At 44.8% G+C, this 12,894-nt stretch overlaps 2 protein-coding genes across 9 annotated transcripts in view; one reads left to right on the forward strand and one right to left on the reverse strand.

Moving 5' to 3' along the window:
- RECQL5 (RecQ like helicase 5) overlaps positions 1-7,349 on the reverse strand; it is a 39,476-nt gene extending 32,127 nt beyond the window's left edge. For 2 of the 4 annotated variants that reach the window (XM_075770375.1, XM_075770373.1), the window contains exons 1-6: positions 7,119-7,349; positions 6,553-6,683; positions 5,150-5,271; positions 2,786-3,304; positions 1,928-2,033; positions 1,344-1,455 (exon numbers count right to left, since the gene is read on the reverse strand). In XM_075770375.1, coding sequence (XP_075626490.1) covers positions 1,344-1,455; positions 1,928-2,033; positions 2,786-3,304; positions 5,150-5,271; positions 6,553-6,673 — 980 coding nt within the window. In that variant the 5' untranslated portion in view covers positions 6,674-6,683; positions 7,119-7,349. Of the gene's footprint in view, positions 1-1,343; positions 1,456-1,927; positions 2,034-2,785; positions 3,305-5,149; positions 5,272-6,552; positions 6,684-7,108 lie in introns of all 4 variants that reach the window. The other 2 variants (XM_075770374.1, XM_075770376.1) reach the window with 2 other exon arrangements.
- A 42-nt stretch (positions 7,350-7,391) lies between these two features.
- Positions 7,392-12,894, forward strand: part of SAP30BP (SAP30 binding protein) — a 30,260-nt gene continuing 24,757 nt past the window's right edge. For 3 of the 5 annotated variants that reach the window (XM_075770433.1, XM_075770434.1, XM_075770432.1), the window contains exons 1-3: positions 7,392-7,527; positions 7,649-7,758; positions 10,705-10,752. In XM_075770433.1, the coding sequence (XP_075626548.1) occupies positions 7,413-7,527; positions 7,649-7,758; positions 10,705-10,752 (273 nt within the window). In that variant the 5' untranslated portion in view covers positions 7,392-7,412. The remainder of the gene's footprint in view (positions 7,528-7,648; positions 7,759-10,704; positions 10,753-12,894) is intronic. The other 2 variants (XM_075770437.1, XM_075770435.1) reach the window with 1 other exon arrangement.

Below are 12,894 nucleotides of genomic sequence, written 5' to 3' on the forward strand. Positions count from 1 at the left end.
TAACAAAAGCAAGCAAACATATTTCTTCAAACACAAACACTCCAGGAACTGGCCGGGCAGGAAGCATCAGAGCCCTACACATTTATTGCCCATCAGGAAGCTTACTGAAGAAACTGGTAAATAATCTCAAGCAAAACTGAATTAGCAGTGAAGAGAGGAATAGATTTCATCAGAAGAAGAGACACCACCTCTGTTTTTCCTTTTGTCCAGAAGAGTCACCTCCAAAACTTGTCAGACCTGATCTACTTGATAACATATGCATGAATACTCAGAACTCTGCCAACATAGAGCAAGGGCTAAGCAGCAGTGCCTTGTTGCCTGAGCTTGAGTATAATGTCCTTTAAACTATTTAAAAACATCCTGTAAAGAGTCATTTTAACTCCATTCCTTGGAAACTAACCAGATTACAAGCATGTTTCAACTACATTTCACTCATTCAGCCCTATGCATTTCAGTTACTCTTTGCCCTTTTTAATGACCACTCTCCTGAACAGGGCAGAGAGGTTTCAGCAGGTCATTAATTCACACTGCTACCCTAGAAGACTTCTCATTTCTGTTGGGTAACTTGCATCAAGCAGTAACATAATCTGTCATTGCTACGGGATCCTGTTATCTGTCAGCACAGTGACACTGAAAGAAGGATCAGGTCTGTGTGGAGTGTGGTGTGAGCTGCACCAGAGTTATCCCTCTACTAAGTGATCATAGCTCACAATACTCACTCAGCACAGCTATATTGTGGTGCAGGAGTTCTAACAACACAGAGCAGTTATGGTGACAGTTAGAAGTCCCAGAGGAACAGCAATTGAAAACTTGTGCAAAGTTTCTGTCCTTGGACTAGAGCTACATTTTCTATATGATTATCGCTATTTGTGAACTGCTATTTTTTTCCCCATTGCATTGCAAAAGGAGATCTCTAAAAAAAGCTGACTATTTTAATAGAGGGTGTATGAATTATTTTAGGTGCAGATTTTTTTCCCCACTGCTTTTTAACAGCAACTATTGCACTAAGAGAAGTGAAAGGGACAGCTGTGATTGCATTGAGATGGCTCTTTTTGACACCCTGGAGGGTGTGGCAAAAGCAAACATTCCTCCAGTTTCCTTCGTTTTGAAGATGACTGGCAAAGAGGAGCTCTGGTGCCTTGTTTTTAATTTCTTTACAAACCCCTTCCAGGTTTGTTTTTGCTGCTTCTAAGATAAAAAACCTCCAGCTCTGTTTTTGTGGGTTTTAGTAAGTGTTTATCAGGCATTTGAGTCAGATGTACCAGGTAACAGAGAGACTGAGGCTTTCCCTTCCCACTGCTCAGGTTTCAGTCTCTAGCAGCGCACAACACAGCCTCACACACCTGACATTTGCTTTGTCTACTCCCATTCCAAAACTGATGGTTGCAACAATAACAGGGATCTTCTCCTCCATCCATTCATTCTGGACTGAAGTCCTTTCAGCTGCCTTGAGTCCTGGGGAAAGGAAAAACAGGGAAGGAAACAACAACAAAAAGTAAAAAGAAAAAAAAAAGAAAGAAAGAAACAAGAGGATTTTCTTCCTGCTCCATTTCCCCACTGTGAGCCACCCCCCTCACTAAAACTGACTCATGTACACACTCCTCTCTGCCCACATTTAAACTGCCCTGTGATCAAGAGGAAGTGAGCAGCAGCTGTTTCTATTCCAAAGAGAAAAATTCAGATCCCTCCTGGGATAAAAGCAGTTGTTACATTTAGGCTATGCAAGATCCAACAAACCCAACACGTCTGGAGTGAAGAGAATGCCGTTCTGTTGAAGGCCCCACACTTACCTCACAGAGCTGACATGTGAGTATCAGACACATTGCAGACCATGCCTAGACAGCTGTTTCCTAGGTAGCCCCAACCCAGGTCTTAAAGGTGGTACAGTTCAGTTCTACCAGCTACTGAGAGATGCAGCTTCCAGTACCTGCGTGATAGGCCTTGGCTTTCACTCCTCGGTAGCTCAATTCAATAGCCAGCTGGTCACACACGTCCCTCATCCTGCAGTACACAATGCCACAACCGGAGTACACCTGGGCAGACAGGAGAGAAAGGCCATGACACTGTCTGAAGCCAATCAACAAAGCTGCAGTCATCAGTATGGAGGAGACAGGAGGGAGGCCTAAAGCTCACCTCTTCTACAAGCTGATTCCCCAGCAGCTGAAAGATACTGTTGCAGCACAAAAGTAAATCAATGTAAAGAGAGTTTCCTTACAAGTCCTAAAAGGTCTAAAATTGACCAAACATGGTCCCCCAACTCTCTCCCAGTAGACACAAGGCAAGAAGCAGTCTCCTTCCACCTTGCAGATAAACTCAGGTGCAGAGGCTGTAACTGAGTTGCTGAGAATTATTTCAGGAATTAGTGTTAGAGCAGGAAATTCAATACAACACTACAAACACTTTGCCAGACTAGAAAAGCAGAACACCATTGAACATACGATGATCGCCTGGGACATGACAAACCAAGACAGAAATGCTAGTCACATATTCCTAACCCATTTTCCTTTAGACCAACCACTTTCTGGTGACATCTCTGAAAGGAATGCAGCCTTCATATTCTATCTCTTTTAGAGGAACTGAAAAACGTACATGAACACTTTTAGAGGAACTGAAAAACGTACATGAGCACTTTTAGAGGAACTGAAAAAATATACGTGAGCACCTTCCTTCCAGGGACCTCCTCTTTCCCTGCCACAGACCTGTCTGGGCCATACTAACCACTGGTCAGTGCCCACTAAGGTAGATTTTGTTCGGTTTAGCCTTCTTCCACAAATGTAAAACCTACCCCAGTGGTGTTCTTCACTTCAAGTGCCTTCAGACAGAAATCCTTCAAATTGGTGTATGGATCAGTCAAGAGGTCTTTGAACTGCACGTCATAGAACAAGTTAGATCTGAAGCAAGGAGTCTTAAATGTGGAAAGTGGCTGCTTTAGCTTAAGCGCTGCCACGATATCCTCCTGGACCTGCTTGGTGGCAGTGGCCGTCAAGGCAACACACGGCGTATTGGGTATGCGAGTGCGCAAGGTGCCCAGCCGTAGGTAGTCAGGTCGGAAATCATGTCCCCACTGGGAAACACAGTGCGCTTCATCGATTACCAGGTAGGACAAGAGGTTTCGGGACACCAGAGAGTTCAGCGTAGGTTGGAAGGAAGAGGCGGCTGCCATCTCTGGGGTGATGTACAAGAGCTTTACTTGGGGCTTCTCACTTGCTAAGTCAGCCAGGATGGTCTTCTTTTCCTGGGCAGACAGCTTGGAGTTCAGAGAGCAGGCTTTGATCTTCAGAGCCAGCAAGTGATCCACTTGATCCTAGAGTAAATACAAAATTAAAATTAAATGAAAAGCAAATGGAATTAAAGAAAGTCAACATCACTAGAAAAGACTGCTAGGGAGGATCCAGGTGAGGCCCCAACTTCCACCTCCAGGATTAAGTCTCAGGACAACATACACCTACAGTCAGGGTATTTAGAACTTCAACTCCAGATGCCTTTATCTTCAACTGTGAGCATATCTGTCCAGCTCTAACATCCAACTGCATTTTTGTGCACTCATTCACTTTAAGACAGTTTTTTTGCTGCTAGGGAACACCAGCAGGGATTTGTGCAGAATAACTCATTATAGCCAGTGAGCTGAAACAAGCCACCAACGCGTCTCAGGATTTACACTATCAAGTTGTCACAGATGGAAAATGAATACTACCACCCTACAATAACAGAGTGCATTTCCTTCCAGAATAGCTAAAGGATGTTATAAACACAGCTGAGAAGGGATGAAATACATGGATCATGTGAATCATCAGTGCAACAAAACAGTCTGGATGAGCATCATGCCATGAAAACCAAGAAGAAAACATGCCATTGCATCCAGATACATCCACATCAACACTGGACATAAAAATTCAACTCCCTGTCCTTACACTGACCTGTTCATTTGCACCTGACTAACACACAACATTTCAGAAGATATGAATAGTCCCGAACAATGGATATCTCATTATTGAGCTCAATAACTGGTTTCAGTGATTGATTTAATATCCACTGTTTTCTGTTCACAAAGTCAGCTCTCAGCCTTCCCTATAATAAACTACACAGACTAAGCTCTTGAAGTTTGGCTACACTGAAATACATCATGATCGTTTCAGGCAGAGCCACCTCACCTCAGGGCTTGGTGAGAAAAGCTCAGAAGGTTCACTCCAGCTCTGTTCCGTAAGACTCACTGAGCCCATCTCAATCTATTTGTCACTCTGACACATTCTGCTTCACCTGCAAATCTCAAAAGTAACTTTTTAACCTCCATTTCACTGACAAAATATTGCCTGTGCTGGAGCTTAATTACGAATCCTCTCACTTGGAACAAATTCACTATTTATAACACCTTTCTGAGATGTATCACCAAGCCTGCTCTTAACGCTTAAAGTGTTTTACATTGACTGTGAAGTAGTTAAAAAAAACACCATAGAAACCAAAACAGCAGCCTACAACACCACATATCATGCAACGTTAATCAGATGCTTTACAGAAGCCTAAGCAATGCTACAGCTGCTCTTACAGGGAGGTGTTTCTCCCAACAGGTGATGAAACATTAGAAAAGGCAAAATAGAAAAAAAAAAAAAAGTCTCACAGATGAAAGTGCTCAAGGAGCAGCTCTGCTAAACCAGCTTCTTCCCATGACAGAAAGACTGACTGCAACAAAAAAGACATTTTGATGCAGAACAAATTATGCCTTCAAAGGCAACTTCATAATTCCTCAAGTTATTACTTTATAGGTAAAATGGCAGTTTTCTTCTGGGGAAAGATCCAGTTTGGTACATTTGAGGTACTCTGATGCTTCCATATAGCACACTGGAGGTAAAAGACAACTGGAGAAAATGGAGAAAGGTTCAGCTGTAAAAATCACCATTTATTATTAAAGAAGAAAAACCTCCTTTTAGAGAACTGCACAGTATCATACCAGAGTTACTCTGCTCTGCAGCTAAGTTGCAGTCTCTTCACCGATCACCAGGGTATGGAAAACACACCAAGACATCAAGATGAGAATCCAGAGGCAGGCCAACAGCAGAGACTCGTGGACAGAAAGACGAGAGACAGCTGGGCCTCCAGCGTCTCCCGACCCCCTTCGCTGCCTGCTTTTCCACAGCTAACAGGAGACAGTTACCTGAATCAGTGCAATCAGAGGTGAAATGACAATGGTGATGCCCACTGCCAGAACTGCAGGAAGCTGGTAGCACAAGGATTTCCCTGCCCCTGTGGGCATGCATACAAAGACATCCTTCTCGCCTGCAAAGACAACAGAAGAAAGCTCAAGGCTACTGAGTGGTGGCGAGTTCCCAGGGCTCTGTCCGGAGGGGTGGGCACAACGGCTTGTAATCTGTGAGAAACACCATCCGCGTGCCCATACTGTGCAGCATACCAACAAAAGACACTTCGTTTTAGGTTCTAAGAGCATAGCAATACTTTGCGTGCCTGCAATAGTTTCCTTCAAAGAATCTCAGATTGCTTTGTAAACACTTAGAAACAACTTACAAAAGTACCAGAAGATACACAGAAACCAAGATAAAGAGAAGTTAAACAAGTTATTCATGCTCATTCTCTTCCAGACAAGCTGCTTTCACTCATCTTGCAGACCTCCAGTTACCAAATTACCAGCCCCATGAGAAATCTTTACCACATCCTCTTAAAGCTTATCCCAGAAAGGTACCTCATAAGAAATAAGGGTTAGAAACCTCAACCACGTAGATAATATCATGCAGTTAGTAACTCTCACTGCGCTGAGCAAGTCAGGGAGATGCCAGTGCACGCAATGTTAATTTGTTAATGTAATGTGCTCTGCTGACAGAACGCTGCTTTTGGCCAGTTTGTTGTCAACAGCACGTCTGCACAGCTCCTGGCAACAGAGGAAAATCGTAACTATATCCCGAGTTCTGAGTTTGACACTGTTCCGATTTGCATTGTGAGACCTGCTGGGGAAGCTGATGGTTGGCAGCTTGTGTGTGTGAGCTGCCTGTCCAACCAGCAGCGGTGTGTTGGCGGATACGTTGACACCAGCAAAATCTTGTTTCTGATAATGGCCACATGATTCAGAGAACAGATACAAACTACGCCAGGAAATCAAGTCTTCTACTGGTATCATCTCTGTCTAACATCGTCAACAGCAAGGACAGGTTTACTCTGAAAATGTATAAATGTAAGCAGTTTTGATCTCATCTGACCATAAACATGCTGGCAGATGCCTCCAGTGGAGAAACCAGTGAGACTGTACTTTAAGGTTTCCTATTTTCTGGTTGATGCAATACTGGGGTTACAAAACAAACATGATGGAGAACCGACAGGACAAAGCCATGCTCAGAGAGCTTGTGTGCAGTGCATGCTCCTGCTCCTACACCATGAAACGATCTCAGAGCAGAGGAGGCCCAGGAGGGCTCGGAGGGCCAGGTTGTCCTGCCTAGTCCAGGTGATGTGCATCCTCAAAACAGGCGCGATACCAACTTCTGCAGCACCACCCTCACAGGAAGATGGAAAACCAGACGCGTTTCACGTCTTTCCGACATTGAGCCTCACCTCTTGCCACAGTCATGGTCGCGCTTTCCTGCAGGGAAGTCTTGAAGGACTCAAACCCAAAGACCCTTCGCAGTGTTTTCCGGACCCTGCCCTCCAGGCCCAGGGGAGCCTCGCCACTCATCTTAGAGAAGCTGTGAACAGCGACAGGAACCGATGCTCAACCCAAACGCTGCACCCTTGTCAGGCCAAGGCCTGTCCCGTCTCGTTGCCACCTGCGTGACCTCCCCTGGGGTTCCCTGCCAGGCTCCCCCCTTTTTTTACCCCCCCCAAGGATGCTATCCAGTCTCCCTCGCTGGAGGGAACCCCAGTATCGTTTATTCTGGGACGGACCCCCGCTGAGGCCTCCCCGTGAGGCAGGGGCCGGGCACAGCTGGGGGCTGAGGGGGCCATTGGGGGGGGAACCCCGCTGCCCCCCAAATCTGCTCGCACCCCGACATGGGGGGTGGGGAAGAGGCGGGATCCCTCCCCCTCACACACCCCGCTCCAGACGAGCCCCCTCATGTCTCTCCACCCACACCCCGCCGCCACGACCGTACCCCCTCACCCCGACCCCCACCCTCTCGCACTTGGTCAGGGTCCGGCAGGTGCTGTTACGGCGCCGCGCGATGACGTCAGAAGCAACGCTTAAAGGGCCATCCTTAAATAAACAGGCCGCGCACGCTTTATCCCTCCTCTCTCTCCCCCGTAGAAACCCTGCTCCGCCTCGCTGAGGGGTTTTCTCCTCTCGCCGTGCGCGGGTGCCGGAGCTCTCCCGGTTTAACGAGAGCCCGCTTAAGGCGGAAGAAGGGCGCCGTTGCTATGGCGATTACGCTACTGCGTCATCTCCGCGCGCCGGAAGCCCGCGGGGGGGGAGGCGGAAGATGGCGGCGGCGAAGCGGAGCGTTCTTTCCTCGTTGGCGGTTTATGCAGAGGATTCGGACCCGGAGTCGGACAGCGAGGCCGGGACGGCGGGAAGCGATGGGGGAGCGGCTACGGGTGAGGGCAGAGAGGGGGCCGGGGCGGGCGGCGGGCCGCCGCCTTCCCATCTGTGAGGGCAAGGCCCCGCTCGTTGCCGCCTCCCCTTTTCTCATGGTTTCGTTTTCCCCTTCCCCTTTAGGAGAGAAAGGAGGTCTGGTCTCGGTTGGGTACGGAGATGACGACTTCACCCGCCTGGATGGGGACGAGGACGGGTATGAAGAGGAGGATGATGAGAACAGCAGGCAGTCAGTAAGTACCTCTCCGCTCCGAGAGCTTGCCCTGAGCCCTTTCACATGCTGTGGAGGCTTTTTTCTCTCCAAGGAAAGTCCCTGACCGGCAACCCAAGTTGGAACCCGGAATATCTGACTCCTGCTGTGGGTTTCAGCACTTGCTAAATACTTCTATTCACTTTGTTTTCAAGCAGAAAGCATTTGCCTTGAAATCCATCAGCAGCTTGGCGCAGCTTGTGTTGTTTGTTACTAACTGTGTTGATGCTGTTTGACTCTTATGGGGAAAAAGGCTGGTACAAGTCAACAGCCACATTAGATGGAAATTATTCTTTAAGTATAGTTGATGTATATGACAACCTTGTAGGAGGAACGTGCTGTTGCATGGTCAGCTGGAGGATTAAAAATAATAAAGTTCTGTGAGGTCTTAAATTATTTTTTGTGTATAACTCAACCTACTCACTACATCAGTTACCTTGATGTAACCTTGTCCTGTCATGAGTGGCTTTTGTTTGTCGTGGCATGCGTATAACATCACCTGAATACTGAGATAACTGATGTATTGTGAGACAGGGCATGTAGCTCACTGCGTGCGAGTGCAGCTGTAATACACAAAAGGATATCTAGTTCTGTCGTGTCTGTAAGAGCGAAATGATAAGTTTTTTTCAGGGAGCAGTTTCTTCTCTCTTTCTCATCAACCTTTTGCTTACCACCACATTAAGAATATGTTATCTTGTTCCTGTTCTCGTGTTTTGGCTACTCAGTAGAGAAAAGAAATACGGTTATGTTACTATAACCTTTCCTCATTGAAGTCTGCTTTGTGTGTTTTACATCAGTCTCTTATGAGACCCTCACTGTTTCTGCCATCTGTTTCCCAAGTAGCAGGCAAGAAATTTGTCTGTCTCTTGTTCTTGCTTTTGATTTTGTTCTGTTGCTAGCTGGATAAGGTGCAAGCAATAGCATCCAGGGTCTGCTCTGGCCTCTGGCTAAGCAAAGTAATGATGCTTCTTTACTGCACTAGTGATTCTTCTTTTTACAGCCAAAACTTCTGGGCCCTCCTTCAGTAAGATCTCTTTAGTTAGAAGAAAGCAATAGGTGTTATCCATGTGCTTCTCAAGCTCAGCTGTGCTTAGTTTGTGTTGACAAATGGGCAGGTAAATGGAGTAGCCTTTATCGCACGCGCAATTCTCAGTGCAGCTTGCAGCTGTCCGTCACCTGGGAGGTACAAGTTGCTGTTCAAGTAATGGTGATTGATCGAGTCACTCTGGTGTTCAGCCAGTAGATCTGGAATATGTTTGTGGTTACTGTACAGATGTGTGCAGGTTACACAGGGTGCCTTCTCTCCAGTCTTGTTGCAAGAGAGCAGTGCTTGGTTTTTTGCATTAAGTATTCTTTGACCAGAATCAAGAGCTTTCTTGATTTTGCTTGTGCTAGTAGCTCATATTGGTTATGAGTTGTTTTTAGAAAGCAGTGTGAGTTGGACTCAGGTTGTCTTGGGCTTTTATCTAAACAACTCTGTCTATAACATGAATGATTCAACCCATTGTTGTTTTGTTGAAAATGACTTTTATCTTTATAATATAGGTGGGACTGTGGAGGGGAGAGGAATCTCGTTTGTGATAAACACCAAGTTACTTGGTACTATGGTTCTTTTTTAGTTACACACTTACTGTTATTAAGACTGAATTATTGGCATATGTGCATCTTTCAGAAAGGTAAGCTGGAGAGTAGCAGAAGTGAAGGAGATGATATCTCACTTCTGTGGGATAGGCATGTTAATTCAGGCAAATAAAACTTCCTGACACTATTGTGTGGTTGATCTCTAGCTTGCCTTTTCAGAATCTGCATTTGTGCTAACAATCTGAGGTGAGCATCTCATTGTAAATTCTTCCTTTCAGTTGCATGTAATCATCTCACTTCCTTTTTGTTTTTCTTTTTTGAAGCTGAAACACCAGGTTCTTGTTTTGGGGCCAAAGATGAAATTTGTGGTGAAGTTTGGAAGAAAAAACATTCTGCTGAGTTGTGTGAAAACGAAAAACGTTTTCTGCTCCTCAAGCTTGTTTTGAACGCAGGGTGTGTATTTATGTGTAGACACATAGGTAACTCTAGGATCCCAGTGAAGTAGCTCATAGGGCAGTGGGACAGCAGGCTTACCTATCAGTTGGGTCCAAAACTGGAGCGCTTCTCACATGGTGTAGAGTTTTACACAGGACTGAGTTCAGTATTTTAAGCTCTCACACGGCAGGTTTTTTTTGCCCAGTTCTTTATTTCTCAGTAGAAATAAAAACTAAATGGAGTCTGTGACCTAAATCAGTGAAATTTGTCAGTGGTTCCCTTCTGTGCAAGTTCACGTCCTCTTCAAACAAGGCTATGAGAGCACTACGCAAATAAGAAAGATGTGGTGCCTGCTGGCATCACCAGATCCTTGGAACTTGGTGCTTGGCCAGACCCTGACCAAGCCTGCACGTTTGGTTGGATGGCAGGCCAGCTGTGTGTCCTCTGTGTGTTGCTGATGTATGCTTGGGACTATAACAGATCTTGCAAATGCTGCTTTTTCTGTGAGTACTGCTAAATGGGGCAAGTGCAAAAAGCCGAGGTGCCAACTAGAAGAGACACAATTATCAAATGACAAACACTCCCCCCCCCCCCCCCCCCCCCCCCCCAGTTCTGTTGCTTCTTATTATCTAGTTCTGAGCATTCAGGAGTTGCATGAGTTGTGCAGGGGACATCTGCTACTGAGTGATGCTTTTGCCTAAAAAAGTCCAAAACACAACCCAAAACCCAACAAACGCTTCTTTTCCTGACTGTAGGACTTGTTTTCTGGTCATGAGTGGGTGGGGCAAAACTACCTTCTGTGGAAAGGGTCTTAGACTACTGCTGGGCTGCTGAATGCGAGCCCTTTGCTGTAAGTGCAGTTACTTGCCAAGCCTGCTCTTTAAGCTTAATCCTGTAAATTCTTGTCTTGTAGGAAGATGACGATTCAGAGACTGAAAAACCTGAGGCTGGTGACCTAAAGGTATTTGAAAGTGTGGTGTGGTGGTGGGGGGGAAGTTTAGTGCAAGAAGAATAAGTCTTAACAGCATGGCTTGGTGTGTGTTTGTGATCTTCCGTAGCTAGTTTCATACTTTTTGTAGATGTAACGTGTTTATTTTACTTTAGTTCGGGGTTCTGCCAAAGGTAGTTAACAAGTTAGGCTACAGGCTGAGTCACAATCAAGATCTGTGTTCATGAACTTGTGTCATCTTGTGCATTAGATCTGAGGTAGGTTTTCTGATAGCATCTCACCTATTTTGCAGTGATCTCGGAGATGTAGTATTCAGTACAGAATTCCCTTACCACCAGTGTTAGTTTAAATATTTTCTTCATTTAGAACAGCTTAATTAATAAATGGTCTTATGCTCCTAGAGGTCATGAAATGTGTCAAAATCAATTCAGTTGTCTCTAGCTCTCTTTCTGTCCTTCTGAATGAAGCAGTTTTGTAAAGGTTTTGTTTAAAATTTAAAAAGTGAAATAAGATCCCCAGATGATAGCTGTCATAAATAGTTGAAGTTGTCTTTATCTCGGGATTACATCTTGTTTCTGCTGAACAACAGGTGTTTAGCAGCACATAGGAACATACATGAGGCTAAAAGCTGGAAGACAGACAAAAAACCAAATCCATTTGAAACTCTTAGAGTTTTTTCAAATTTTTATGCTAGTTCAGTCCCCAATGCAATATAATCAGTCTTGTGGGATACTGAGTGAGTGACGATTGCAAGGGCCTTTTTCTTATCCATTAGTTTCTGCAAGGATGCAGACAGTTTCTGAGCTCTGCTAAGGAAACCAGAAGATTGCTGCAAACTGAAATTCTGTAGAACATGTGGATTAGCATAGGGTTTTGATAGGACAAGATGAAGGCAAACAAATGTGTTTAGCTATTCTGCTTAAATTAGTTCTATAGCAGCACTTTCTTCAGTTTCCACAATATTTTTATGGGTTTATAGTGATATACAGTTGAAAATCTCGGCAGCTGCACTGCAGCTGGTAAAGTCTCTTGCATCAGTGTGTGAAATATCAGTAATGCCTTTGTCATGCAGGTAGGAGTCACCTGAAAATGGAATGTATTGTCTCCTTTCCTTGTTGCAAGAAAAATAAATTACTTTTTTTTTTTTGGAAGAAAGGAAAAGGTAATGTCTCACTTTTATCCTTTTTCTTCTAATTTTTTCTAAATTTTTGCCATTGTGGCTGGTAAGGTTCTGTAAAAACTGCTGAATTCAAATGTGTACTGTGAAGAATAGACTTAAATTTGGTGGTGCATCACCACAGCCTCTGTAGTAGGATCCTGTTGTAACTATATGCATTTTTGTCACCTCTGAAAGGGCTTCAAGGCAATGGAGAGAAGATCTGGCCAAGAGAGAAGGAACAAAATCAGACTATAGTAGCTCTTATCTAAGTAATGATGCATCACAGAAATCTTACCACTGAATTGTGTGGCTACTGCTTTAATATGTTGCAGATATTTCATGTTGGTTTGTTTAAAAAACCTCTTGATTTCAGTGAGTTATATGTAGTACTGTCTAGGTGCATTTTGCCTCTCTGAAGAAGAGCTACATGTGGCCATGGAGCGGTGTTTCAGCTTCAGTGGGGAAGCAAAGAAACACTGAATATATTAAAAGCATGTGGTATCTTGGGTACACTCTGCAAGAACTGAAAATGTAAATTAAAGTTAAACTTTAAAAAATATTTTTTTAAAAGGTAAAATGTAATTTCTGCCATCCTAGCATGGCATGAAAAGTAGGGATTTGAAAAGAATAGCAGGGAGGCAAATCTGAACTTCAGCAGTTTCAGACTTCCATGTTGTCCTTAATAGATTTCTTCATACATAAGTGAAAAAGGGAACAGCTGCTTCTAGCTTTTTGGGTTTTTTTGGATTCTAGCTAAATAGCCAGCTGGCACTTGAGGGAGAGGTGGAAGCACACCTTTGCTACACAGCATGCAGCAAGGCAGCCCAGCGCTGTGCTGGTAGTGGAACGGGTGTGTTGCGGTACGGTGTTCTGTGGGGCACTGATGGAGTTGCACTAGCCGTGCTGTTAAGAAGTTTGCCTGGGATGGGGGGAGATGGAACATCACTGTAAAAGGACATTTACTTGGAGCAGTTGCAAATGTTTCCTGTTCCCCT

Source organism: Balearica regulorum, chromosome 18 (assembly GCF_011004875.1).
Source record: "Balearica regulorum gibbericeps isolate bBalReg1 chromosome 18, bBalReg1.pri, whole genome shotgun sequence".
Lineage (NCBI taxonomy): Eukaryota > Metazoa > Chordata > Aves > Gruiformes > Gruidae > Balearica > Balearica regulorum.